We start from the raw sequence: 27,812 nt of genomic DNA, 5'->3' as shown, positions 1-27,812 counted from the left end.
CGCGCGGGAGGGGCGTGGTCTCCGCAAAGCCCCGCCCCTCCCCTTCCCTCTCACCCGCCGGGGCCGCCGGACAAAATGGCGGCGGGGCGGCCCCTCAGGCGGCGCCCTTAAAGGAGCCGCAGCACCCGCGACTCGGCGGGCGGGGTGGGTGGCGATCGCTCGCTCGGGGCGAGGAGGCGGCGTGGAGGTGCGCTGAGAGCCGGTGCCGTCCTTCGGGAGCGCCCCAGGGGCCGTCCTGGCCGCCGCGGCGGCGAGCGGTGACACGGCGTTACCATGTCAACGCAGGTAATCAAAGCGGCGGCCTGAGGGGAGACGGGGCGCGGCGGGACCGGGATCGGCCTTGGTGGGTCATCGGGGAGGGGATGGGGGGCACTGGGACCACCCAGGGCCCCGCCGGGGAAGGGGGACCCCCAGGCCAGTCCCCCCTCCCTCCTGCTCTGCCGTGGGTGTCACTGCAAACCGCGATCTGCGCTCAGGAAACAGCGTTACAATGACAACCGCGCTCCCTAAAACAGGAGGAAATGCCCACCGCATCGTTCTCCTTCTGCTGTTCCTTCTACTTTCGCATTCCTGGTCCTGTTTGAGTTGTGCCTCCAAGCAATGGATGGAAAAGAGTGGCTTTTCCTTGCCCCTCTTTTCCTTGACCACCTTTCCCTTTCCAATTTTGGAGGGAACAAAATCCATTTCAACGAAGAACGTATTCTCAAGAAACAACGTGATCACTCACAGACCTCCACGTTCCCCTAAAATCATACTTTTCTGTCTTAAAGACTGTCTTAAAATGTGCTCTTTGTTCACTGGGTGTAGGTGTCAGTAAAACTCAGTCCCTGGGGGTGATCCCTACAAGAGATTTGTCCCACAGAACTTGCCCATGGCTTTTTCTACTCTGATCCCTGGGGAAACATCTTCTTCACTGAGGGAAGTGTCTGTTAACATTCTCTGGAATTTCCCAGGCAGTCACCAGATAATTTGTTTGCAGAAAGGGAACCTCTGGGAATGCCGGAGTTTTTCTCTGTTGCCTTTTTTTTTTCGCTCTTCTTGCTGCAAAGTGGGTGATTTCTACCTCTGGCAAAAGCAATTGGGATGCAATGCTGTGTTTCTGCCCTCTGCCAGCTCTGTTAGTCTGAGCTGAGGGTATCTGCAGACCTGAAAGGTGTATCCATTCTTCCCAATGCCACGAGAACTGGGAGCTGGCACCCTCAGGAGAACCGGCTTCCATGTGGGTTTGGCACAACATTCTCCCCGTAGCCCCTTTGTTGTTGTGCAAACCTTTAATATTTATCCTTATGCACAGACTGATGTTCGTTTTTGTTCTTCCAGATCTTGTCCTGTGGTATTTGGGATTTTTGGCAATGATGAAAGGCTCTGTAAGAAAAGCATTAAGTGGAAAACCAACTTCTCCGACGCCGAGTCCAATGTCACCTGTCAGCTCAGGTACCAGATCCCCGTCTCCCCTTGGCCAACAGACACCTCCAGCTGCTCCCAAAAGCATGGAGCAGGTGTACCAACACCTGGATATTCCAGCAGAAGACGTGGGACCTGCTTTTAAGTTTCATAAAGGTTTGTATCATGAACAACTGCTGGTATAAAAGTACATACCATGAGCATAAAAAGCCAGTGTTCTGTGAGTTGTGTGGTTAAAGATGTATGGTCTGTTGGAAAGAAGCCTGAAAAACTTGCTTTCATCTTTTTTTTTTTTGGAACTCAAATGAAGAAATGAGAATAATGAAAGCTGTGGAGAATAATGAGACTTTTAGTCCTCTCTGTAAATGCTCCTGATGTGCTGGTTCTTCTCATCCCCTGGTGAGGGAGGGGACAATTTTCAATGTTTTGCCAATATTCAGTGTGAAATTAAAGACTAATATAAAAATCACCAGGTTCTTTTCACTGCTAAAGGTAGTTTCTCTGTTTAATTTCAGGTGAAAATGGTGTTACCCCAGGAGTTAAGTACATCACTGAGCCCCTTATAAAGAGTCTGTCAAAACAGCAAAATTTGGCATGTATAAGCTCACTGAATCTTTCTTCCCCAAAAGATGGGGACAAAAAGTTTAAGGTAAGGTTTTTGACAATAACTGGTAATTAAACCAAGTTTAAAGTTAATTTTGGTTTATTTTTTAGCAAAGGTTTATTTTAAGTGGTTGTGAACACCATAAACAATTGATTCATTAAGGTGATGTCTAAAACACCATTAATTTGTGTAATGTTTTAGCTTTTGGGTTGTGCTGGTTTGGGTTTGGTTTTTTGGGAGAGGTTTTTTTGGGGGGGTGTTTTTTAATGGCATATTTTCTTTTATGTAAATGAGACTGGTCCACTATAAACTTAAAATCCAGTTTTTCTCTTCCAGCACTATAGAAGTTTGTACCTAAAGTGAGGTTTTAGAACCCAACAGTGGAACTGTGATTAATTAAATGTTAGAACACTTGGTGTTTGTAGTGAACAGGTGGTTGTTAAAAACAGAAATCTGCTTTTCTCTTTTTTTAAAAAAAACCCTGCAATGCTGAGGGATTCATTTTGTGTTCTTCAGTACATAGAAAATCTGGAGAAGTGCTCTAAACTAGAGGTACTAAATCTTAGTAACAACCAGATAGAGAAGATGGAGAAGTTGGATAAACTGCTGAAGTTACGGGAGCTCAACTTGTCCTGCAACAGGATCAGGTAAAGAGGAAACCTGGGCAGGTTTGGTGAGCCCAGGGACAGTAAAACTGATGTTCTTTTACTGCTTGAGTTCTCTCCAAAGTGCATTTCCCATCAGTTGTATTCCAGACTAACAGGCTTTGGTGAGATCTTCTTAAAAAGCACAAACTCTTTGGTGTTGGAAGCAGAAATAGTTCTGGGAAGTGCTGTTGGTGCTGTGGTTAAACTTGTTTTCCTTGGAAGCCAAGCCAGAAGTGCAGGTTTCCAGATACCACAGTGAAGAGTGTGCAATGACCCAATTAAATGCCTTAAAAATTTAATTAAACTTTTACTACTTATTATTACAGGTAATATAATAAGTTTTCTTTTAGAAGAGGAAGTTGACTGGGCTTGATCAGGCAGGCAGGAAACCCACTGAATTGCTTTTTAACTGTTTTGAGGGAGTCTGGTGCCTTGTTTGAGTGGGTTAAAATTGTTGAAGGGTAATGGTTCACACAATAGCAAATGAGTTTTCATTGCTTTTAATGTTTCTGCCAGTGAATTATGATCTTTACTGTGATGAAACCCACTTTGCAGCAGAGAAGTTAAGAATAGAAAGTGGGCAAAACACAGGTTTCTACACATGGCATTCACACAACTTCCTCTCTCAACAGGAATTGAAAAGGGCAGAGGAGCTTTTAGCTGCTGCTCCATGTTTTCAGACCTTAGTTATGTACAGCTGGTATATATGCAATAAATAGTATATAAATGAGCACATTCTACTGTCCTTTGTAACAATAATCACATCTTTATCTAAATGCCTGAATAGACTAAAACCTAGCATGGTTTCCTCAATGGTTATTTACTGTTTTAATAAAACACTGAAAAATGTAGCTCTTCATGCTGTCAGTTTACAGTTGATCCTTCTTCGTATGGGAAAAAAACCCACACTAAAACTTGTTTATTTGGGTTCATCTTTCTCCCATAAGGTTCTCAGGAGGAAAAGAACAAAGGAACTACCACACATTAAAATAATCTAGATATGTAAAAGTAAAGGTTTTGCCACAGAGACAGAAAGTCATGCTGTAATTTTTGATCTTACTTTAGTACTTGTAAGTCAGTTGGTGTAATTTAACTTGAATTGTGAGTCCATGGCAGTAAATAACTGTTTTTACTGATCTCTTGGTGATTATGTGAGGCAGGTTTTGCTGTAGCTCATCCATAATGCCTCAGCTTCCCTGTAAATTTGTGGTGGTTCTTGGTTTGCCCTCTCATTTCCAGCAAAATCGAAGGTATAGAACATCTGCAGAACCTCCAGAAGCTGAACCTGGCAGGGAATGAGATTGAGCACATCCCTGTGTGGCTGGGGAAGAAGCTGAGATCCCTTCGTGTCCTCAACCTGAGCCACAACAAACTGTCATCAGTAAGTGAGGGGAGGCACAGCCAGGCTTTGCTCAGGATCCTTCCCTGAGGGAGCTGCTGTGTCCACACTTACTCTGAATAATTGCTGAGTGTGTTTCCTTTTGGTCAGAAAAACTCCTTTTGTGCAGGGTTCTGAAGATACAAACCTGTAGGATGTTGTTTGAGACAGTGGGAGTTTTTGGGAGGTTGTAAATATCCACAGGCCTTGGTGTGGCTTGAATTTCCAAGGTCAAACTTTATTAAATTTACCCTCTTTAATAGAAGAAGCCATTTGATTTTAGGAAGTGACTTTAGTCATAGTACTCTGTGTTTGGGTAGGGTTTTAGGGATTACTCTTTAGCATAAACATTAAAATAGATCCTTTGATACAAACCTAACATAAGACATTCTACATAATCAGAAGTTCACTCATGGGGGTTTAATTGTTCTTGGGAGGATGTCTGATCATTGTTCCCTTTCTCTTTGATTTAGCTCCATGATATAGCTAAACTAAAGCCTCTCCAAGATCTGACCTCTCTATTCCTTGCTGATAATCCAGTTGGAAATCTGCCTCACTACTGCTTGTACACCATATTCCACTTGAGAGCACTGGAAAACTTGGATGGGCAGCCCGTGACAAATCCTGACAGGCAGGAAGCTCTGCAGAGGTTTAATTTAGGTAATAGTATGTTAAATCTAAAGGGAGTGACACAAAATTGAAGTTTTAGGAGAAGACTTTTCTATTTGAATGTTTCTGTCATTCTGGTTTGCAGAAGAGATAGAAAAATTAGAGAGAGAGTTGGAAAACACAGTCAAGGAGATGGAGAACCTCAAACTGACCCAGTCCAAGGTGCTCGAGCAGCTTCACCATCAAGATGAGGTCAACAAATCATTGAAAGAAAAGACTTTGCAACAGAAACAAAGCTTTGAAGACCTACAAAGGGACCTGGGCACCAAAAATGAGCTGGTAAGGTAATCACCTGCACTAGGGAAATACCTGGACACAGAGTTGTCAGTGTGAGGGTTCAAATGGCTGGAGATTTATGGTTAAAATTGAGACAAACCTCAGGGACTTCAACTCTCTAAAGAGTGGTTATTTACCAGTGGTTCTTCACCAGTGGTTCTTCAATGTTCTTTCTGTAGAAAAAGTAAGTATATTGAACCAGCAGTCAGTATCACTCTTGTCATTTATGGTGACTTGTTTGTTTGTCTCTAGTAATTGTTTATTTTTGTTTCAAACTTGGTCAATTGATGAAAGGTTAAGTGCTCTCTGGCTGCTAAATTGCTGATGTACTGAAATATCCTGCCTTGGTCAGGCTCTAACCTGCTGCTGGAACAAGGGAAAAAGTGAATACTTTTCCAAAACCAAGATGTGCATAGGAGTTGTATGTTGATTGTTATTTTGGGTAGTGTTCACTGGTTTACTTCTATTTTATTCACATCACCCTAAAATCTTATATTTGAATATCTTCCATTGGTAGCTATAAAATGCAAGGAAAGTCCTCTTGACTTGAGAGTGATGAATTGTGAGTGACCTGGTGGGAACTTAATAGATGGCTTTTATCTTGTTAGACTTTGTCCTCTAAAACTTCATCCTCCAGCCTTTTGATAGTTATTCTCTGTTTATTCTCTGAGCACACCCCCACTAACCAGCAATCTGTTTCTAAAATGCACTTTTCAGTATAGGGAGATTTAGCAGCAGATACTTTGCAGTTTGAACCCACTGTTATCCTTGGGGTGACGAACTTTGCTTGCTTCTCTCCTCCTTCAGCTGGTGTGTTGGTTTGTCCCAGCCCCCTTTCTGCAGAGCCTTTATTCCTCACTGAAGGTAGCCCCCCTGTGCTCCTGCCTGCATGGTTATTTTATTTCTAGGATGTATTTGCACTTTCACTGACCTAGCAACATTAGTATGAAGTGTTTACTGTGGGTTTGGATACAATTTTCTTGATATTTTTTTCCTTTTCTCTGAAACACAGTTAATTTTTGCATGACATTTTATCAGGTTTTTAAATCTTTCTTTAAGCCTTTCCTGTTCTTATCTTTTCCTCCATTAGTCCTGCTTTCCACTGTCTGTTGGAATTGTGCTGCATGTTCTCCCTCAGGTATTCAGTGTGAAAAGTTGATTTAAAATGAAATCACATGATGGACCCTTACTAAAAATAGCATCAAAACCTACAAAGTTAAGCTAAAATAAAATGCACAGACTTGTACATTTGACAATTGAGATATTTGGTTTCTTTTACAGGCCATGAGTGTTAATAGCCTCTATGCTCATTGGTAGCAATAAATACATTTGTTATTTGGCCTAGATTTTGCTAGAGGATCACAGCCAAATTATTTTTTTATCCTAAGTTAGTTACAGATTTCTTTTTAAACCTTTGATGCCCAGAAACTTCAAAGGCCTTTCATGTGATCATTTGTGTTCTATTAATTGTGGGGCTTCTGTCTCCTCTTAATCCTCACTGCACCTCCTAATAAAGCTGCACTTGTGATGTTCTTGCTGTGTGCTGTGAGCTGTGAGCTGTGTTCCCCAGCTGTGGCTGTGCCCTGCTCTCTGCAGAGCTGAGCTGGCTGTGCTGATGACACTTGGATGAATTCAGCTGACTCTGTCCCTGCTTTCTCAGCTGAAGCAGAAGACAGTGGAGCTCACCCGAGCCTGCCAGAAGCAGTATGAGCTGGAGCAGGAACTGGCCTTTTACAAGATCGACGCAAAATTCGAGCCACTGAATTATTTTCCATCTGAGGTAATAATTTTAAAAGAACGGATCTTTTCCTTGCCCTTCCTCTGCATTTTCAACTTGGAAAATAAAAGTTTTTCTAGAATTCTAATAGATGGTGCTTAACTAAAAGTTATCTGTTACAAAATATAAACATTTCATTTTAAAATCATAAGTTATAAGCTTTCAGCCAGACAGTGAGTGACATTTAATGTGCTGAATATTAGTGTACATATCTATATGTATGTGTTTTAGCTGAGTCCATGAGCAAACATTTCATTCTTAGTAACCAAAGTAATGATAGGCCCTTCTTCTGGCTTAATTTTGGAGACCCTTTTACTTGGAGAAATCCCACAAGCCTGAGTTAGATGGTATTAGAACTTCTATGCTTTTTCTGTTGAATTTTTCTCCTGGTAGAGCCCACCCTCTCTGTCATACCTGCAAACAAATATGGAGATGCCTGAATGAAAGCAGCCTCACAAGAGATGTGAAGATCAGTAATTATTAACTATAATTAAGTTATGTCTGAGTAAAATTTAAGTGCAACAATGTAATGGACTAAGTATAATCTAAGTAGATCTAAAATACAACGATAAAGTTCTTCCTGTTAATATCCACTTGCATTACACGTTTACAACAAACTCACCACACCCCAGTTGGGTCAGCTGGTTTTTAATTCTGTTCTAAAATAACAATATTCAAGGCCAAGCAAGGCAAGTGTAATCTGTTTTCTTCTAATTATTCCCATTTCAAATTGGTTTAAATGTCTATTATGAATTTTCTGCAGCCATATTTCTGGGATAAAGACAAACTGTTTCCTCATTTCAGGAGGTTGAGGTCGATGATGTGCCCGGGGAGAGCCCCTACATTGGCAAGGCCAGGTACAAAAGGAACATGTTTGTGAGGGAAGGATTCATCGCTGACAGGGCTCAGCAGCTGCACCTGGGCAGAGTGCAGAGACAGGGAGAGGACTTGTGGAGGAAAACCCAGCTGGAACTGCATCTCCACACTCTGGATGAGCTACTGGAGAGTAAAGAAAAAAAGATTAATTCAGGTAAAAGCTTATCTTTTTTTTAATCAAATAAAATTAAAATACGTATATCATATAAAATGTGGTTTATTCTGCTGACATAAGAAGTGCTGTCATTTCTACACACTGTGCTTGCATTTTGGGTCAAAGCTCTTACAATTTCTTATGGCTGTTATTTTACTATAACTCCATAGGAAAGGATGGTATGTTATTGAAAACAAAAAGCTAGGGAAGTTTCATGTTTGATGCATTAATTCAATTGTGTAAGACTCATTAAAAGAACTTCAGACACACTTTTTGATAAACCAGAATGTGTTGGCTGTGATTATCACTGTGTTAAGAAAATGCCGATTTTCTGGTGATAGAAACTGTGTATCAATGTCATACACAATATTATAAAGTATCTTATGGGATTGTGGGGTTTGTGTTGGGTTTTTTTTTTCTGTCTGCAGCACAAAGAAGATTGGAAGAACTGCAAAGTGCAATTGGGGATGCAGAGCAACGAGTTTGGAAGGTAACAGAGGAACTGCAACAACTGGAGGCTGCTCTGGATCAGAAAAAAGTAAGTTGTTCCACAAGTGGCAAAGGAAAGTGTTTGAAGAACTGTTGATCTAGAAAATGTAACTTTTTCTCCCCATTCTTTTCAAGAGGCCACTGTACATATATAAACCAATTTGTCAGGCCTCAGAAAAATCTGAGAGGCTTTAGAGAGCTTGTTTATAAGTTGTTGTGCTGCTGATTGACCTTCCCCAGAATGCTTTGGAGAAACCTGCTGTGTAGGTTTAGTTGTGCAGTTAATAAGCAACGTGGCTCCATAATTGGCAGCAAGAATTAATTTAAAGCCATTTATCAGCATTAAGCTAAAATTGTATTTTCCATTACTTCAACTGTCATCAATTATTGGTATTTTTAGTCTTTTAACTCACCTTAAAATAAATGCCCAGGATCTTTATTTGACTGGTAAAAATGGTCTTGATCAGCTGTGTATTTCCAATTAAACCCACTTAACTCCCTAATGCTGCCTCCAGATATCCCAGGCCAACAGAGAAGCAATCGAGCAACAGTTGAATGAAAAGATAAAAATCCTGCAGGAGCTACAGAAGGAAACCTTAGAACTGGAAAAACAAATAGAGAAACAGAAAAGAGAAATAGGGAAAAAACAGAAAGAGCTGGAAGACTTGCAGAGTTCTCTTGCTTCTGTAAATCCTGAGGATCCAAGACATGTAAGTAAAACCAAAATCTGAAGTTTTTATGCACTGAGAACTGGAGCAAAGGCTGCTTTAACAGACCAGCATTCAGTTGTGCCCCTTTCATGAGTTATATATTCCTTTTCTATTTATCAAAGTCATTAACTGTTACCAGTTGAAAAACACACAACTCCTCACAGGTAAAAAAAACCCCCTCCAAACCACCCAACTTTGGTAAAACTCTTGAACAATTCATTTCCACGGCAGCTGCTGCCCAGCATGTTAAGGACTGAATCTTTGTGCTCTGCACAAACACCCTGTGCAGAGCCTGGGGGACAACTCCTGGGGGAGAAGCCCTTCCTGCAGCCCTTTGTGGAACCTGGCCTTGAAGATTTTAAAGCTCTGTGTCTGGCAGTGCTTCTCCAGCTTTTTTGGGGGCACTGATGGCCTTTCCCTGTCACACACACTGCTGGCAGTGCTGACAGAATCAAGGTCTCCGGGGTCGCCTCTTCCAGGGGCAAAGCCGGCTGTGCCAAGGAGAGCTCGAGCTTCCCAGTCTCATTGTTTTTATCCTCAGGCAGGCAGGGCTTTTGATTTCTGGGTTCTTAACTGCGTTCAGGAACAGCACGTGCTTGTAGAAACTTTAAACCGAACCGAAACTGAATTAGTGTTTTTAAAAAGCTTATCTCCAATGAAAGCGTCTCGGGCCGGCTGGATGCTTCTGAGTAAACAACGGCAGAATTGTTACGCTTGGCTCCTGTTTTCGGCAGAGCCCGCAAACACTCTTTAAAAAAAGGGGGGAAAAAAGAGCATTTTAAAACTTTTTTTGCCCGGTTGCTGGGTAGCTGAAGGGCCGGGGAGGCTCCCGGGGCACGGCAGGAGCGAGCCCGGCCCTTCCCGCGGCCGCCCTCGCTTCGAATCACAACACAGGAAGCGCTGCCGGGGCCAGCGGCCGGGAACGGCACCGGGAACGGCACCGGGAACGGCACCGGGAACGGCACCGGGAAGGGAGCAGGAGCGGGGACGGAGCGGGCCGGGCCGGCAGCTCCAGCCCCGCTCCCAGCAGCGGCCATGGCACAGCCCCTCCATCCCTTCCCGAGCCCAGGCACCGGCTCGGGATTCAAATGAAGCCCGGCCCGGGGTGGGGCGCTCGGCAAGGGGCAGCTCGGGGAGAGAGGACAAAGGCAAAGCTGTAAGTGTTCGCGGCTGTTGTTTTTAAACATCATTTCTTGGTGACATTCAGCAGCTGCAGCGGCGACTCGGTTTGGGATTTACTTGTTTCACTTTCGAAAGCTCAGGGGTGGTTTGTTTTTAGCAAGGTGACAAGTTGAATTGCGCTGATATGGATGTTAAAAATTAACTTCCGGTTTAATCCGTTAAAAATGCAAGAAAATATGGATTTTACTTTTGTTATGGAATTAACTTTCGAAGTTGGTTTTGGTTTCTATTTTCCTGAGAACTTGCATTTAAATTTTGTACTGCTGGCTCGATTTATTCTTTTTGAGAAGTGACAAAAAGGTGCTGTTTGTCGTGACAGTATAATTCTGTACTTGCCCAAGTTTCTGGTATTTGAATCATTTCTGAGCAATTTCATAGCAGTGAGAAACAACACTTTATTCTGTTGACAACCACGTTTTGTATACAGCTGAAACAATCAGCTAATTCATACTAAATGCATCAAGTCCTGACCAAAGTCTGTGTATCTCCCAGAAATGTTTTAACAAAATAATAAATATTCTGCTTTAAGTAAATCTTAACTGTAAAGTTGGCCAGACTTGCTGGTTGTTCAGAGTATTTTCCTTGGAGTGCTGACCTGACATGTTCTAAAGCATCATCAGCTCCGAAGGCAATGCAGGACGACAGGATTAAAGGTTCTGGAAGAAATCATGTTTGTTCTTGACTGAGAGAGGAAATGGTAGAACAAAATGTAAAGGCAGGAAGAAAGATAGTAGCCATGAGGAATGATTTATAAATGCAGGCTTTATCCACCGTGCCTGGGCAAGGGGGAGACTCCAAACAATGCTGCTGGTCACAGATTGCTGCTTATCTGGGGTTCTTTGTGGGGCAGGAGTGAGGGAAAATAAACCCCCAAACACCACAATGTGTGACTTTTATTGCTGATAGAGGGACACTGCAGAGCTGAGACAAAACACTGGTTGGAGTTTTTTAAATCTATATTGATGTTGTCCTGCTTTCCCTTTCCAACTGCTCATTACCAGGCTCACATGAAAGCTCAGAAAGCAGGCAAAGAACAGCAGCTGGATATGATGAACAAACATTGCCAACAGCTGGAGAGTCGCCTGGATGAAATGCTCTCCAGGATTGCAAAGGAAACTGAGGAAATCAAGGACTTGGAGCAGCAGCTCACTGATGGTAAATTTGAATTTTTTTCTTACAGTATTTATTTTTAGGAAAACATGACAGTGGAGGGTTCAGTTTTGTTTATCTTTGTGCAAATGAAATATGGAATGTGTAGGAAAATGTTGAAAAACTGTTCTTAACTGATGTAAAAGGACACTGTGTGTGTTCACCTCACTTGTACAGGGTTGGGGAAGGTCATTTGTGAGGCTCTTCCCTTGTTTCCTTTTTCCCTAAGGTAAGGGATAAGGTTTGAAAACTGCCTTGAAGTCAATGAAGTAAATTTATGCATACATTTCCTACACACCTAAATCTGTGTAAAAGTGACTATCCCAGAAAAGAACATGATTTTAAAAATTGAAACAAAATTGATTTAGGTGTAAAGGTAACAAATGTCACCTTAGGTGGGAGGGAGGAATGAGAATTAAAAAGAGTTTCTTTTTAACTCTCCCAGTGGTCAGAAATCCTGAAAGCACAGGCATCTTCTGCTTGGGTCCTAGGTACTTGTTGTTATTACTTACTCCAAAAGGCAAACATTTAAAGAAGATGAAGAAAGCAAGTTTTGTTTGTTTTGTAAAGAAATGTGGCTTCTTAACGATCTCACCTTTGTTTTGCATTTCTGCAGGTCAGATAGCAACAAATGAAGCCCTGAAAAGGGACTTGGAAAGTATCATCATGGGACTGCAGGAATACCTGCAAAGTGTCAAGTGCCAGGCAAAACAGGCCAATGAGGAATGTAAGAAGTTGCAGAAGGATAAAGAATCTTTGCTAGAAAGATTGGCAGATCTAGAGGAGGATAAAAACAACCTGGAAATGGTTGCCATGGATGCAGAAAATATGAGAAAAGTAAGGCTTAATACCTTTCTTCCCAAATTCAGATGTCTAAGAGTAACCTTGAAAAAACAAAAGGCTGATGAGCAGATTTGGGCTAGGGAAGCACAGGTAACATCTATTAGATGTGGCCACACACCTTGAGAACAGAATCTGGCCTTTAAAACCAGTTGCCAGAGAGTTACAGTAAATATGAACTTGGTGGGAGATGCTTCAGAAATGCAGGTTTTACCTTTCAGGCATCACTACAAATGGACTTGCAGGTGACCCTGTGGGGGGTGGGACACTGGCCAGGGATGTGTTACCAGCCTGGATCTGTCCTGTCAGTCCTGATTTAGAGCTGTCCTGGCACCCTGAGGAGTTTGATGTGAGCCTGGATTCCAGGAACACATCACTCTGTCACTCTGTCACCTTGAGCTCCACCTTTCTAACCTGAGTGTCCATTTTTGACCAGTCAGAGCAGCATCACTGACCTGACCTTAAACATTTAACCCTTCAAGTTTTAATGTTTAGTGAGGTCCTGGGTTAAAGGGGAAGACAGGCACTGTATTCCTAAGAAATCCTGGCTCTCTGTGTACATCCTTCTCAAATGACTCTGGAATTCCAGGAAATTGCAGTGCTGGAGAGGGCCCTCCAAGAGCAGCAAGAAATAAATGAGTCTCTCCGAGATGCCCAAGGGAAGGTCAGTGCCTATGAGGCTGAGCTGGAGGCCCAGCTGAGAGAGAGGGATGCTGAAGCCAAGCAGCAAAAAGAAGAATTTGAAAGACTGAAACAACTTAGCCAGGTAAGGACAGAGCTCTGGTGCTGCCAGAGGTGTTACCTGCCCAGGGATGAGGGAGGACTAAACTTCCCTCCCTACCACACCTCCAATTGTTGGTTTAGCTGTGCCCCCAAATGGAAGGTGGCACCACTTTGCTGGGCTTTATAACTTTGTTTGGGTCCAGATGGTTTGGTTGGGGTTGTTTTGTTGGATTTATTTTTAGGAGGTGTTGTTATACTGTTACTGTTTTAAGGAATGCATCTGTTGTTGTGTGTTTAGTGCCAGGTTGGGCTTGGGAATGGGGGTGTTAATCTGAAGGTTTTCTGTGTTTGTAGATGGAACTGTCAGCCCTGCAGGCTGAACTTGAAAAAGAAAGGCAGGTGTTAGAGAATGCTCAGACCAAAGCACAGCTGGCAGAAGAGAAGGAACAACAAAATTACAAGCTCCTTTCTCAGTTCAAACAACTGCAGGTGAAGTATTTGTTGTATTAAAAATTTAAGCTTTTATCATCTGTGGATTTGTTTACTTACGTTTGTGTGGATTTTTTTGGTCTTTTTTTTTTAGGGAGACAACAATCTCCTGAAAGAACAGCTTAAAGATCTTCAGGACCAGCTAAACCATGCAGTTGGGAACTTAATTCACCCTGAGGAAGTCTTGGCTTGTATAAATGAACTCAGGCAAAAGCTTCAGTCAGGGGCTGGAGAGATTCAGTGAGTAAAACAGAAGTACAGACAGTGTGAGATGTGTGCATGTGAAAGGGGCAGGGATTGTTCCTCTGTGCTGGGCACTGGGGAGGCCACACCTCGAATCCTGGGGGCAGTTTTGGACAAGAAAGACATTGAGGGGCTGGAGCATGTCCAGGGAAGGGGCTGGAGCAGCAGGAGAGGCTGAGGGAGCTGGGGGGGCTCAGCCTGGAGAAAAGGAGGCTCAGGAGGGACCTTCTCCCTCTCCACAACTCCCTGACAGGAGTGGGGAGCTGGGGAAGGTCAGGCTGTGCTCCCGGGAAACAAGGGACAGGGCAAGAGGAAACAGCCTCAAGCTGTGCCAGGGGAGGTTTAGATTGGATATTTGGGACATTTTCCTCACTGAAAGGGTTGTCAAGCCTTGGAAGAGGCTGCCCAGGGCAGAATGAATGTATATTGTATGTCTTAAACTTGCACTGTTGTCTCAGGCTTCATTATTTCAGTACTGGGCATCACAATTTCAAATGGTTATTTTCTGTCTTGGAACCTGGATTGTTTCTCTTTCAGGTGCCCAAATTCAGCTGATGTTGTAGGGAAAAGCCTTGCAAAGCTGCAGAGGGAATTTAATGACATCCTTGCTGATGCTGAGAGGGAAAAAGAGAAAGCATGGGCTAGACAGAGACAATTGCAGGAAGAAATGGTATCCCAGCAGGAAAAGCTGGAAGAATTACAGGAGAAATATAGACAGGCAAGTATCAAACAACTAAAGCAAAAGTATTTCAGCTTAGTCTAACAAATATAACTTGCAGATGAAGGATCAAGTTTCATTACAGATGGAGCTTTGCCACACTTTGTCTTTTATGTGACAGTGGAGTCTGGTTTTATTTTTTTATTAGCTTTCTGATTTTTGCCTGATTATTTGGTGAATTAGAATTTAGACTCAATAATATGCCTCAGAGGCAACAAAGAATTGAATTATCAGTAGAAAATTACAGCTTCTTCTTGAAAGATCACTATACATATCACTAACAAAATAACTTGGGCACTCTTAAAATATTATAGTTACAGGGGAAAGCAGTTATTTTTCCTTTCTCTTTTGGTACCAAGTGTGGTGGTGATTGCATTTCCCAAAAGTTTGTTTAATTAAATCAGAAAACAAAAAGTCTTTCTGGCTACTCATTCTAACTTATTTCACTTACAGGTTAAAGCTGAAAACAGGCAGAATAAGAACAAGGTCCATCAGTTGGAGAATGAAATCCAGCATTTACATGATAAAATAAAGAGCATGGAAGAGATTCAGGGCCTTGCTGACCAGCAGCTCCAGGAGGCAGATGAAGAGAAGGAGGCTATTCTTGCTCAACTGGAGGATTTAGAGAAGAGGGTAAGAATGAGTGAGGGCAGGTCCATTGCTCAGAAAAGAAGACTCAGAAACTTCTGAATTATTTTGCTTTCTAAGATAAAACAGATACAGGCAGGAACAAAAAGGTTAAATGTAATGTCTTCCTTTTCCTTAAATTTTATGGTTTGTCCTTGCTTTAGTTCTGTGCATATAATACAAAGTGGGATAGAGAGCCTTCCTTCCATGCTGCTTTTTACTTCAAGCTTTTCAAACATACCATTTTCCTGCTTTCAGAAAAAAATAGAAGATGCCAGGGCACAACTGCAGGTTGTGAGTCTGGACAAGGAGCTGAAGGAACTGCAGAGGGCCATTGTCACCTCAGATAAGTTGGCAGCCACAGAGCTCTGCCTTGCTAAAAACCAGCTCAAGGCTCTTCGGGGGACTGTGCTCAGGATTAATCAGGAGAGGGCTGAGGTAAATCAGCATTGCTAATTAATTGCTTGTTAATGCCATCGGAGTGGGAACAGTCCTGATGTCCTTTAAATCAGCTTCAGAGCTTCCTTCTGCACTGTCCTGCTGCACAGGAGCTCTTGCTTGGGCCAGAGTTTGAAATGCAGAGGATGAAGGAGTGATTTGGGGATGGGCAGGTGTTCCTGCCCTGTGAGGGAAGGGGAGAGAGAGGCAGATTAAACCTTTTATTAGTGAGAAGTCAAGCAATAGATAATCCATTGTTCTGGGAGATAGGAAAGCCAAAGAAAGGACTATGGAAGTTTGTGCCTGCACAAACTGGAAACAGGTTTTAAAACTGGGAACCATTTTTGCTCTGTGCTGACACCTCCTCTCTACAAATACTGCAAAGTTAAAGGAGAAACATTGTTTTCCATGAACTTTGCCAGTTTCTGGAATGCCAGAACAGGCTGATGCTCCTTTTTGGTCAGCTTTTCCCAATGACACCTCTGCAAGCTTTTGAAGTGTTCCTGCAAACTAAAGCTCCAATAAAAATCTCCATTTTAGGAGATTGAGGAAGCTGAGGAGTTCTGTGCTGAGGCAGCTCGTGCTGCTCGGGATCTGGCCAGGGCAGAAGCAGAAATACAGTTGCTACAACAACAACTCAAAGAGAAGGAAGAGCAAGTAGGTTGCACTGGTGTTTGTTCATGTTATATTGTATCATGTTATATGGGAAAATACCTATCAGTGAGTTTCTGAGAATGCCACATTTAGAGGTTCTTGCCCTGCCCTTTTCCCCCAAGTTTTCCCAAGTCATGATGCTCTTCCCTCTCCTGTCACCTGCCCAAGAACGAAATTCCCAAGAACAAAACCCTCCCTGACTTTTAAGCAAAACCATTCCTTGTTCACTCAATCACCTCCCCGTGGCTGTGGCTGAGCCTCTGTCTCATGAGGGAATGGGAAGAACAATTTTGTTCCCTCAAAGTGTTCTGCTGAGTGAGAATTTTTATAGGGATGGATTGGGCATGGCCAAAAAGTTTTAACACAATCTGATTTAAGCTGAAGTGCTTTGCCTTGATTTAAACTTGCATTTCAAAAAGTTTCAGCGTGAAATGGAGAGAGCTGGAGAGAAAGCTGTTGCATCAAGCCCTCAGAAGTTTGAAATGGATAAATTAAATGAAGTTATGGAGCAGCAAAAAGCAGAAATCGACCGTTTAAGATGGTTGTTGGATAATATTGGGACAGGTAATTCTCTTTTCTCTCCTCTTATTGCAGAGAGGCAGGGACAAAAAAGACAACTATTCCAAATTTCTCGTTGTTTGAGCTGAGAATCTGGAGAATGAGGTGTTCAGAACACCTTCCTGTACAGCTCTACACAGGATAGGTGTTAATTTTCATTAGTTTGTGTTAACAGCACTTTTTATAGCTATTTGGAAAACAGGTTGTGCTGTGAATTTAATTTATGCTGCTCTGGAACACTGTCAGAGATCTGTGTGAGGAGAACGAGCAGCAGTTACCTGGATATGAACTTGTATTTCTACAGTCTTAAAATGCCAAACCTCCCAGGGCCAGTGTATATATGTCACCAAATATAACATTTAGTTTGGTTCCCCCAGCAGTTAAACTTTTTATTATTTTTTCAGATTACCAGGATAATAATGAGGGGGAAAGCTGAATGCAGTGTTTATTTAATTATTTGCCTTGCATGCCTCTAAAACTGTGATTAATTTACAGTTAACAAAGATGAAGTTGACAACTTACAGGGGGAACTTGCAGCCCTCAGAAATGTGCTGTCCCACCACAGTGACTGTATCCCCAGCACAGCAGACCCCTGGAAAAGAAGAGGATACTGGTATTACCTGCCACCATCACAGGTCAGGAATAAAAACCCTGGTATGGATTTTTTTCCTTTTGGTGTGGGAAAGTGCATTATAAACTTACTGGATTTGGGAGGAACTGCAGAACAAACATTGGCTGCCATGTAAGAGAAATACTGAAACAAAACACACCCAAATGTTCCCTGATAAAGCCATTACTGTGTGTAACAGGAATCCAGTGTACATAACATTTGGAGGCAGCTCTTCAAAGTGCAGTGCTGCAAATTCATTTAGGTAAAGGTTAAAAGGGGATGTTACAGACAGACATTTACTGGAAAGGAGCATTTGTCTGAGTTTAAAAGAGAGATTGTTAAAATATATTTAGTGGTCCTTTTTTAAAGCAACATCATATTTGGAAATGAGCCAGCAGAGTGTGTGTGTAGCCTGCTCCTGAAAAATCATTAGAATTTCTACAACAAATGCTCTATTTTACATGATTTGTCATTTCTAGATTAAAACACACTGTATTTTTTTTTTCTTCAGGCTTCAACTCCTGCTTCCCAGAGCACAAAGGACTCTGGAGTGTGTTTGGGGTGCTCTGGCTCATCCCCAGCCAGGAGAGGGAGTGTCCAGGACAGGCCACGTGGGAGGGAAGACTTGCCCAGCCAAGGAGGGTGTTGGGTTTATTCCCCAGCCAGAAATAGGTCATACAAAACAAATTCTGGTAGAGGTAAGTCAGTGCCACAGGCTCAGGATGTTCAGGAGCACACTAAAGATGGACTTGCTAAGGGTTCACAGTGAATGTTTTGATGTGCATGAGGGAATATAAATGCTTATTAGTGCTGAACTCATTATCCAGTTTCAGCAACATTTGATATGTTTTTGTACCTTATAGAATTTAAAATATTTGAAGACTACTGAAAAAAATGATTTAAACTACTGAAAAAATGATTTAAACTAGCCTGTGGTTTGGGTTTTGTTTGTTTTTTTTTTTTAGGTAAAGATAGAAGAGCAAAAGAAGATGGTGAAGGAAATGTAGGAACTCCTGTTCCAGAAGAGCCTCCCTTTGTGCCACCTCCTGGCACAGTTCTTTACACTGCCCTTCCAGATGGTGCCCCTGCCCCTCAGGGAACAGGGGTTTCTGGCCCCCCTCCTGCAGCAGCCAGTGGAGGAGCAGTTGCTCCTGGCTCCATCATCCATGGCCCTCCTCCCCTGGGAGCCCAGGTGGTTTATGGCCCTCTGCCTCCCAACTGCACCGTCCCTCTCGTTCCCCTGGGAGTGCTCCACTGCAACGTGCCTGAACACCACGAGTTGGTAAGAACCAGGGGGGAACTGGCTGACAAATGGATTAGAAAAAAAAATCCCTGTGCTGGGAAGGTTCTGGATTTGCTCCTGAGCCTTGGGAGGATGGAACCAGAACATGGATGTTGATTTTCTTGGTGTGTTCCCCGTGTGCAGGAGAGCGAAGTGTCGAGGCTGGAGGACACCGTGTGCTACCTCAAGTCTCAGAAATACAAAGAGAGGTGCTCAGAGGCAGCTGAGCAGAAATACAAGAGAGAGGTGGAGAAACTGCTTCAAAATGTTGAAGAGCTTGAGCACGAAAGGGCAGAGCTGGAGTGTGAGGTGGCAGAGCTGCGGCGAGCGGCTCAGAGGCAGAGCAGGCGCAGGTGAGGGACTGCATGGAGTGCACTGGGAGTCAGCACTGGAAATAACTGAACTCTTGCTCAGTAAAAGTCAGTTTTGACTCATTCACAGAATTCCAGGAGGCTCCAGGCCTCTGGGGGTTTTGTATTTTAATTCCATGTTTTTCCTCCCTGACCTTTTAGGGACTTCATTGATGGGTACCCCGACAACCTGCTGGCAGAGCTGCAGTTGGAAAGGTCTCTGAGGCACCAGGAGGACGTTGCAGAGGAGATTGAGTGTGTGGAGAAGACTCTCCTGAAGCGCAGAGCTGAGCTCAGGGAGGCAGACAGGCTCCTCTCAGAGGCTCAGGTGGAACTGGAGAGCACCAGGGGGAAGGTGAGAAAGCCAGAACTGAGAGCAGAATGATTTAAGTGTTGCATTGGTTACTTTAGGCAGAGGGTTTTTGGTTGTCTAAGCAGTTCATTTTCACGTGGATAACCTGAAGCCTCTTAAAATGCTTCTATTAAAATAAGTCGTGGGATAGCCTGTGCTAAAAGAAAATATTTTAGTCCCTGCCAAAGAGGAGGAAGGTGTCCTGCTCTGGCCAAGACAAAAGGTTCTACTTTATGGTAGAGAGGGAGAAGGCTCAGGTGGAATATTCAAGCCAGGAGGTCCCTTTCCAACAGCTGACTGCAGGATATGAATGTGGAAATCACAAGATGGGATGTATTGTCTCAGTTTTCAATTTTTCTCTAGACTAAAGAGACTCTTCAGAAGTACAGTCGTGCCAAAGAGCATCTGTCCTGCACCGAGTCAGAGGCAAAGGAGCTGGAGCAGAGGGCTCAGGAAATGGCCACTAAACTTGTGAAAGCTGCTCAGCAACTCAGGTACACTGTTCTTGTGGGTCTGTGTCCCAGGGGGATGAGGAGAAGGATTAGATGCTTTCCAGTATCAAAGTAGTACTTTTGGAGAGGGAGAGCTGTTCAGATATTAATATAAAAAGGTAAAAATCCTTTTTTAGGTTATTACAGGCAGATACAAAGGATTTGGAACAGTACAAGAGGGAACAAGAAGGTATTTTGAAGGAAATCAACCAAATGGTGGCTGCAAGAGACTCTGAGTTCCAGTCACTGAACCAGAAGATAGAAATGCTCTCTGAAAGGTAAGGGGTTAGAATTTACCATAAACTGCATTAGATTAAATAAAGAAGTCTCCCTCCAATAAGTCACTGCCTTAAATATTCTCTCCTCTTTTGACACATGTTTTTATCCTCCCTCCCAGTCTTCAGAAGCTTCAGGGAGATATTAGACTGGCAGAAGGCAATGAGGACCATCACCTCCAGATCATCAGAGAAGCAGAAAGCCTTGTGCAAAGCAAGAAAACAGAACTGGAAACACTGAAAGATCAGGTAAAGCTCAGTTTACTGACCCTGGGCTCTCAATTTTATTGGTTCTGATGGAACTGAAGGCTGAGAAGTCTTAAGTCACTTGTTCTTGTTCGTGTGTGAAGCCACAAAACCAGAATCTTCCAGCTGATTCTTCTGTTAACCTTGTACTCTGTAGATTTCTGCTCAGCAGCAAGAGCTCCTGTTCCTGGAGCAGCAGGTGAAGCAGAGGACAGAAGAGCTCCATGTCCTGCAGGACTGCATTTCCCTAAAGAAAGGGGACCTCAAGGAAGCCCTTCGGGATGGAGAGACAGAAGCCCACGAGAAACTGCGCCAGATAAGGGTGAGTCTGTTCCAAATCAGCTCCCAGTTCACTTGAGAAAAAGAACTGAAGTAGCAAAAACATTCCATGAAGTTTCCACAAAGTCAGTTTGGCTTTCTGCCACCTCCCCAAACCCACTGAAAAATGGGGTTATGAAAAATAAACGGGCAAGTTTATGGGTTTGTGTGACTAAAAGCTTGGTCCAGATGCACAACTAAGAACTCCCCAGGTCCAGTAATTCTGACAGAATTGGTCTCCTGAGAACTAAATGACATTAATGACTTCCTGTTGGTGAGATGAGCAGCTGCTGAAGCAAGTCAGTGTGATCAGTGTGTGTCAAACACAACACAGCTGCCTGTGCCCAGCCCCACTTGCACTGAGAGGATTCTGTGCTTCCTTTCTGAAATAAAAACAAAGTATAAGGTTAATTATATTTTGTGGTTTGGTTTTTTTCATGGGGGCTTCCTGTCTGAGTTCATTTTAATGGCTGTTATTCACTGCAATGACAGTGTCAGACTTGTAGATCAAAACCTTTACAGAATTACTGTAAATAATCAACAAGCAAGACTTTAACCTAAACATTCTGTATTTTTTGTTTGTTAAACAGTATAATGGAATTAAATGGAGCAGAATATTGATGACAGACTTAATTAAATAATGTTATAAGTATTTACACCTTCTATTTAAAGGATTGCAAATAATGACATTCCTTGTAACACTGATACATTTCCACAGGAAATAAAAGTAGTTTTGGAAGAGCTTAATGTTGAGAGGAAAGAACTGGATGCCCAGTTGAGTGGGAAAAGAGCACAGCTTTCATTCCTGAACAAGGATATTAGAAAGGAGGAAGAAAACCTTCAAGGAATCCTTGGGCAGATCACCAAGCACAAGATGGGTATGTCCCTGCATTTACTCACTGCTGTTTTGAGAGAAAAGAAACACACAGAGTTCTTCTCTCATCCTGATCCAATAACCTTTATTTATTTCACCTTTCTAGAACTGAAACATGTTCTGGAAATGCTGGAGCTTGAAAAGAACGAACTTCAAGGTTTGAAACTGCAGCACGAGCAGAAGGTCAATGAGCTGGAGAAGACTCAGGTGGCAATTCTGGAGGTGAGTGTTGCCTCTGGAGCTGATACAGGGACTGGGAGAGGTTCTGTGGTTCTGTGAAGCTCTGGGTAAGAGAGTCCTGATGCTTTTAAATCAATCAGTTCCTAATCTGATTTCAGCTTATCACAGAAAAGCCTTAAGTCTGCTTAGACCCTTTAAAATAATGGGATTTTTTGGTGCATGGGGGGAGAGAGGGGGCAGACAGACAGAAGGCTCTTCTGTGGCTGTTGGATGATGGGAACAGTTTCCTTAGCATGAGCTTCCAGAGTCTTTTTCTCTGGATTCTCTTTGTGTCCTCACTTGCACAGGGTGAGTCTCATTTCCACCACAACCTTCCTCACAAATCCCCTCCAACCCAGCAAGGTTTCTGAACTGCTGCAGGGTGTTAATACTTGTTCTCCTTCTGGATCATAGAAACATGTTCAAAATGCCTGTTGTTTTTTTTTTTTTTGGTTTTGCAGGAGAAGCTAAAACTGGAGAAGGTTCAGAGGTTCTTTCAGTGCCAGCAAGGGGAAGTGGAGAGGCAGGAACAGCTCCTCGAGAAGGACCGGCAGGAGAACCAACAGCTGGTTTCCCAAATGCAAACTCTGCAGAACAACCTCGAGGCCCTGGCTAAGGAGAAGGAAAAGCTCCAGGAAGACTCCTGGAGTCTGGAGAAGAGGTTGTCACAAACCAGAAGGTGGGGGGATATTTTCTTGCTGCAAAGCTCAGAAGAGCTGGGAAGTGCTTTGAGTGCCTGTTTGTTGGAATTAAAAATACAGCTGTAACTTTGAGGTGCCCAATTATACAGAATGTGCAGCTCCTTCTGTCCTGGGGAGGTTTTATTTTAAGCCTGAATGCAATAACTTAGAGAAAATACTCAGCAGTGGAGCTGGTGAATTCAACAGCATTTGTTATATCCTGGCACTGCCACAAGAAATGTTAAAAAAGTCAAATGTTGAGTCTTGGAACGGGACATTTGTCTTGCTCTGACTGCTGGGTACCACCCCCTTGGGCTGAGGAGATTTCACTGACATTTTTTAAGGATTTTCAACCAACCAAGAATATCTATTCTCATTTTACAGAGACTTAACTGCTGCTGAAGACAGCAGCAGAACTGCCCTGTCCAATGCAGAAAAAATGGAACTGAAGGTTAAGAACCTGCAGCAGGAGGTGGAGCTACTGAGCAAGCAGAAGAAATCACTGAATGGAGAGATTGTTGCTGTCCAGGAGGATCTTCAAGGTAAAGATCAGTTTTTGGGTTTAAACTGTAATACATTCCAAGAGAAATTGTGTTAAAAGACACACTTTAACTCAGGTGTCTGATATTAAATATCCAACATGCTCAGATGTCTCCAGGCAGAAAGTGTCAGAAAGATGGAAATTTTAGAAACTGTTTCTATTGTTCATTCTTCACTTAAGAGAGAATTTCTGTGTGCAGGGATTTCAGACTGCTGATTGAAAGACTCTTGTTGCCAAATATGTTTTCTAGGAAAAAAGGAAGAACTAGAAACAGTGAAAGGAGAACTGAGTGACTCCAGGGAGCAGCTCCGAGTAGTGGCCCAGGTTGGTTTTAGTGAAACACGAATTTATTGTCACAGGGGGAGGAGGTTGAGGCACAGCAGGCACAGCCCCTCCCCTGTTTGTCTGGGCACTCCAGCTCAGCCTCAGAGCCTGGCAGAGCTCAGAAACTGAGGCTGGGGTGGGTTTGATTGTTTTTTAAGAAGATACTTTAAAACCAACCAGCCAGCCAGCCCTGGTTTCTCCCCTGGTGGTTCCTGCTGTGTCAGTCCACTCGGGTGGTTTGCATGGAAGGAAATGCTCAGGGTGACCAGGGTTGGTGAGTTCTGTGCTCTCAGACACAACCCTTCTGGCCAGAGAGCTGCTCCTCTCACCAGCTCCTCCTCTCACCCGGGTTTGGTTTGTGTTGCAGGATTTGAAGAACAACACGAGGCAGCAGGAGGAGCTGCTGAGGGAGCAGGCAGCCCTGAGGGGAGACATCCAGGAGTATTTGAGGAAGCGTAAGGATCACCAGGAGAGGCAGAGGAAGAGGGAGAACCAATTGGAGGAGCTCCAGAAAAAGATTGAAGAGAAGGAAACAGAACTGGCTGAACAGGAAGAGGTAACGAGCCCCCTGACTTGCCTCACTTCCCCTGAGCTGGAAAGTAAGGCAGCCAAAAAGTGTGGGGGGAGAGTTTACAAACAACCACAGCCTGGCTTGGCTTGGGAGGGACCTTAAAGCTCATCCAGCTCTTTCCAATTTATGCTGCTTTAGCTTCTGTAATGTTTCTTAGAGGTGGTTATTGTTCTCCTTGGTGTTCAAGCTCTGAGTGGGGGGTTTTCTGGCAGGTTCTCCATCACCTCAGGCAAAGTTCAGAGCGAGAAGGAAAAAGGCTGGAAGAATGTACAGCTAAAGTGAAAGAGGAGAGAATCCTCTTGGAAAAGGAACTTGCAGATCAACACAAGAAACTGGAGCAGACAATAGCAAAAGTCAGGCTGGCAGAGGAAAACCTTGGGAAGCTGGAAAAGGAGGAGTCCAGATGTGCAGCTCTGGAAGAAACTGTCAGAAAAAGCAGTAAGTCATTGCCCAAATTAATTGTTTCCACCTCTGGGCCCTTAGTCTAATGGAACCAACAGATATTTCTGTTCATTTGGTTTCTTGGTGTTTGAAAAGTGTCTGCTGTGTGTGAAATGGGCCAGGATGGCTCAGGCTCTGCTAATCAGGATTGGGTTTAAAATATGTTAATTACAGAACAGCAGCTCTCAGAAAGAGAATCACAGTTACAACAGAAAGACAGAGAAATACAGTGTCTTCAGGAGGAACTGGAAGTCTCCAAGTCTGAGCTAAAGCAGCTCCAAGATCTGGTGGTGTCAGAGAGGAGAGAAGCAGAAAAACAAATCTTGAGTCTGAAAGAAAAACAGAACATGCAAAGGATGGAGCTTGAAAGAAAACTGCAGGTAAGTCCTGGCTGAGGGGAGAAGGTTTGGGGGCTTATTTTAAACAGCAAAATGATAGAACACCCATTTTTTGTACAGGAGGAACAAACCCCCCTGGCCAGACACAACCAACCTCTGGTATTTCCAGGCTGTGCTGCAGAGAACCTGAGTTACTCCTGTTTAATCCTGTTTCTGCCTGGGTTCTCTCAGTTCATATTTGTGCACTGGATGCTCCCACTAAAAGGCATCTTCCTGCATTTTCCCAGGAACAAAGGCATGAAAACACCAGTTTGCAGAGTGAGGTGGCAACAGCTGAGCAAGTGGCCCTGAGGAACCACCAACGAGCCAAGGGCCTCGTGAAGGACCTTGGGCAGATCCAGCAGCACTACAGGGACCTCCAGAGCCAGGTGGGTTCGAGGGTTGATCACCCCCAGACAGTTCATTTGTACTGGGTTTGAATCTCCTGTCTGCTCTGTCACAATTACAAATACACCTCCTTGGCATAACCAGTCATGATTTATGCAAATCACTAAATGTTATCAATGTTCAGAGCTACTCAGGGAGCCTTTAATGACCTGTCAGTGCCAGCCTGGGCCAGCTTCTGCTTTTGAGACTCGCTTGGAATCAAAAGTGATTCCACCTTGTCTGACGCCTTCTAGTCCTTTAATAAATCCTTTATAAATTGCTTCCAAGCCCTTTAAAAACGGGGTCCTGCAGAGAAGGATGTTGTTGGCAACTGGAAAGTATTCAGGAAGGCCCTGCAAGGTTTAAGTGAACAAGTTGTGTCCTGGAGTTTCCTGTTCCCATCCAGGGGGTTTCCCTGGCAGAGTTAATGTTGGAACTAGAGCTGCAGCTGGGCAGAGGTTTTGGGGGTTCTGATTGTAGTGGTCCTGCTGTAACCCTTTCAAAGTAGCCCCTCTGGACAGATGAGGTGTTTGTAACCCAGTGCTGAGACTGTTCTGTGCTGCAGGTCAAAACCCTGGAGGAGAGACAAAGGGAAATGGAGAGTGCAGCAACATTGCTTAACCTGGAGGTTGAAGATGAAATTAGGACGGGGTTTAAATCTCCCAACTCCTCTTCTCTGTACCCGTTGGAGGATCTGGAAACATCCTCTGAAGCAAAGGGAAGCCTGTTGTGTGAGTCTGGGGACTGGGAGCCCTTCGCTGCTGCTGACAGACTGTCCCGGGGAGACAAGTGGAACGTCTCCAGTATCTTCATAATGGTAAAAAGCTTTGGGAAAGCAGCTGCTGCTGGTGCTGCAGCCAAGTGTGGGGGCCCTGTCCCTGTCCCCACTGGGCTCATGTGCCTCTGTTTCCCCAGGACGAGCAGTGGCGGGGGGAGGCGCTCCGGGAGCAGCTCCAGCAGCACGAGGACCGGCTCAAGGTGCCACATCTGTGCCTGTCACAGCCACACGGCCCCGGGGCCACTTCCACACACCCCCCAAACACCCCGGGGGTGTGGGATCCTCCCCCAGCTCGGCCAAATCCACTCTGGAGTGACCAGGGACAGGAGCTTTGGGTGGGGGAAAAGTAAAAGGGTAAAAGCCTGGCAATGCAGGCTGGAGCAAGATGAGTAATTTTAATTAGCAGTTAACTGGATTTTAGAGTATTCCAAGAAGATTCCCTCACTTCTACCACACTGTGATATATCAGCAATGTGACAGATGAGTTCAGGGCTACCCATGATCACATGAAGGTGATGGGGGGGTTCAGTTAGAACATGGCAAAGGCCATCAAAACAGAGCCAGTTTAAAAACAATTCCCTAACCCACTGCCCCCTGCCTGTGGTGTGAGACTGAACATTCCAGCCCTTAGGGCTTGACTTGACCTTTTCAATAGGGTGGGAAGTGGCTCTGCCTGGTGTAACCAGGCCTGTCCAGTGGGCAGTGCCCTGGTGTGACCCCCCTGTCCCTGCCCAGGCCCAGCTCTGGCAGTCCCTGGCCCAGCAGGCCGAGGTGCTGCTGCGGGGGAAGCAGCAGACGGCGGGGAGCCTGCACAGCCTGCAGAGACAGCTCGATGAGCTCCACGACCTGCTCAGCTCCGCCTCCGACTCGCTGCTCCTGGCCAGGAGCTCCAGCCTGGGATCTCTCAACAGCACTCTGAATTCCACAAGAACTCAGGTAATGTGCTGCTGTGGGCAGCAATTCTGGTTTGCGGGGTTTTAATGTTTTTTTTTCTCACTGGGCAGGGGCTTCTGAAGGGGGGTGATCACACCCTGCACTTACTCTGGCAGTAGCTGATGTATTTGGAAAGGCTGAGCTTTCCTCAGAGTGGTTGGGGCTTTTTATTCTTTTCTTTTTAATCTTTTGTTCTCTAAAATCAAATTTTTTCTCGTTTTTACAAAGTCTAATGTCTCTGTTAATTGAAGGCATTAATTACCCTGACTTTACTGCTTTTCCCAGGCCTCTCTGCCAGGCCTTGCCGGGGTCCCCAGCAGGCCGGGAAGTGTCTCAGGATCTCCCACAACACGTTCCTGCTCCCAGGGAGTCTCTCGGTGAAGCCAGAGGTGAGACACAACTTCAGCCTGGTCCCAGCCTCCCTGAGAGCTGGAATGCCAAGGGACACAGGGGCAGGTGGGGGTTCCCAGCCCACTGTCCCCAGTGCTGTGCTGTCTGTCCTGGTTTAGGGGTGTGTGTTCTGCAGGAGGAGGCTCTGGGCAGGAGCTGCTGGGAGCTCTCCTGGGACACAGAGGGACCAAGTTAAACATTAAGCTTTGCCATCCTTGGCCTTTCAGTAACACATTTTTGGCTTAGGAACTGTCCAGCCCAGTGGCTGAACCTCTGCTAGGGCTGGTTCACAGCAGCCCAGGACAGAACTGTTCTTTTGGACCAGCTGAAGTTAAAATTGGTACTTGAAAAGTGGCTTCACATTGGAAGAGCTCAGAGCACATCCCCAGCTTGGCCATGGGCCCTCAGCTGCCACCTCTGAAGACTTCTCCTACCTCACTGTGTGAGCCCTGTCTGACAAGGCCTTTGCCCACAGGAGCTGCTGCAGGGCCTGCACTGTGCTGTGAAGGTTTTGTACAACTGAAGAACAGGTTTATGTATATGTTGTGGTTTTTTTAAAAAAAACAAAACTATTTTAAATGAGTATTTAAATGTGCCCAAAACAACCTCCTATTTAAGTGCTCAGCTCTTGGCCAATTTTGACTTTACACAAACCTTGTTACAAGGCTGGACTTGTCCCTTGACCTGTTGCCAAACACATGGAGGTTTTAAATACAATTATTTTTTTGAGTACTTCCTTAAAATAAACTTCTGTGATCGATGCTTTTA

At 44.2% G+C, this 27,812-nt stretch overlaps 1 protein-coding gene across 2 annotated transcripts; it reads left to right on the top strand.

Annotated features, from left to right (window-relative positions):
- The first annotated feature begins 6 nt into the window (after positions 1 to 6).
- Positions 7 to 27,812, top strand: CNTRL (centriolin). Of its 2 annotated transcripts, XM_051807465.1 has the most exons (44): positions 7 to 285; positions 1,321 to 1,560; positions 1,920 to 2,053; positions 2,525 to 2,655; positions 3,895 to 4,036; positions 4,507 to 4,693; positions 4,788 to 4,981; positions 6,639 to 6,758; positions 7,560 to 7,785; positions 8,214 to 8,323; positions 8,790 to 8,984; positions 11,168 to 11,321; positions 11,932 to 12,152; positions 12,745 to 12,921; positions 13,233 to 13,367; positions 13,462 to 13,607; positions 14,148 to 14,328; positions 14,782 to 14,961; positions 15,214 to 15,393; positions 15,934 to 16,050; positions 16,467 to 16,611; positions 17,101 to 17,240; positions 17,727 to 17,913; positions 18,181 to 18,497; positions 18,642 to 18,850; positions 19,010 to 19,202; positions 19,563 to 19,693; positions 19,828 to 19,968; positions 20,088 to 20,214; positions 20,369 to 20,533; positions 21,248 to 21,407; positions 21,510 to 21,625; positions 22,084 to 22,301; positions 22,687 to 22,844; positions 23,094 to 23,167; positions 23,535 to 23,723; positions 23,951 to 24,176; positions 24,354 to 24,559; positions 24,805 to 24,945; positions 25,509 to 25,760; positions 25,859 to 25,921; positions 26,457 to 26,657; positions 26,940 to 27,043; positions 27,520 to 27,812. In XM_051807465.1, exons 2-43 carry the CDS (start codon positions 1,353 to 1,355, stop codon positions 27,033 to 27,035), a joined length of 6,993 nt encoding a protein of 2,330 aa, XP_051663425.1. In that variant the 5' UTR covers positions 7 to 285; positions 1,321 to 1,352; the 3' UTR covers positions 27,036 to 27,043; positions 27,520 to 27,812. The 2 variants fall into 2 exon arrangements, with proteins under 2 accessions (XP_051663425.1, XP_051663426.1); XM_051807466.1 differs by having other exon boundaries at positions 18,187 to 18,497; positions 26,940 to 27,812.

The sequence above is a fragment of the Manacus candei genome, unplaced genomic scaffold (assembly GCF_025592945.1).
Source record: "Manacus candei isolate 608988 ecotype Guabito, Panama unplaced genomic scaffold, ASM2559294v1 h1tg000071l, whole genome shotgun sequence".
Taxonomy (NCBI): domain Eukaryota; kingdom Metazoa; phylum Chordata; class Aves; order Passeriformes; family Pipridae; genus Manacus; species Manacus candei.
Note: the sequence above shows the minus strand (reverse complement) of the source record. Positions and strands in the feature narration are given on the sequence as shown.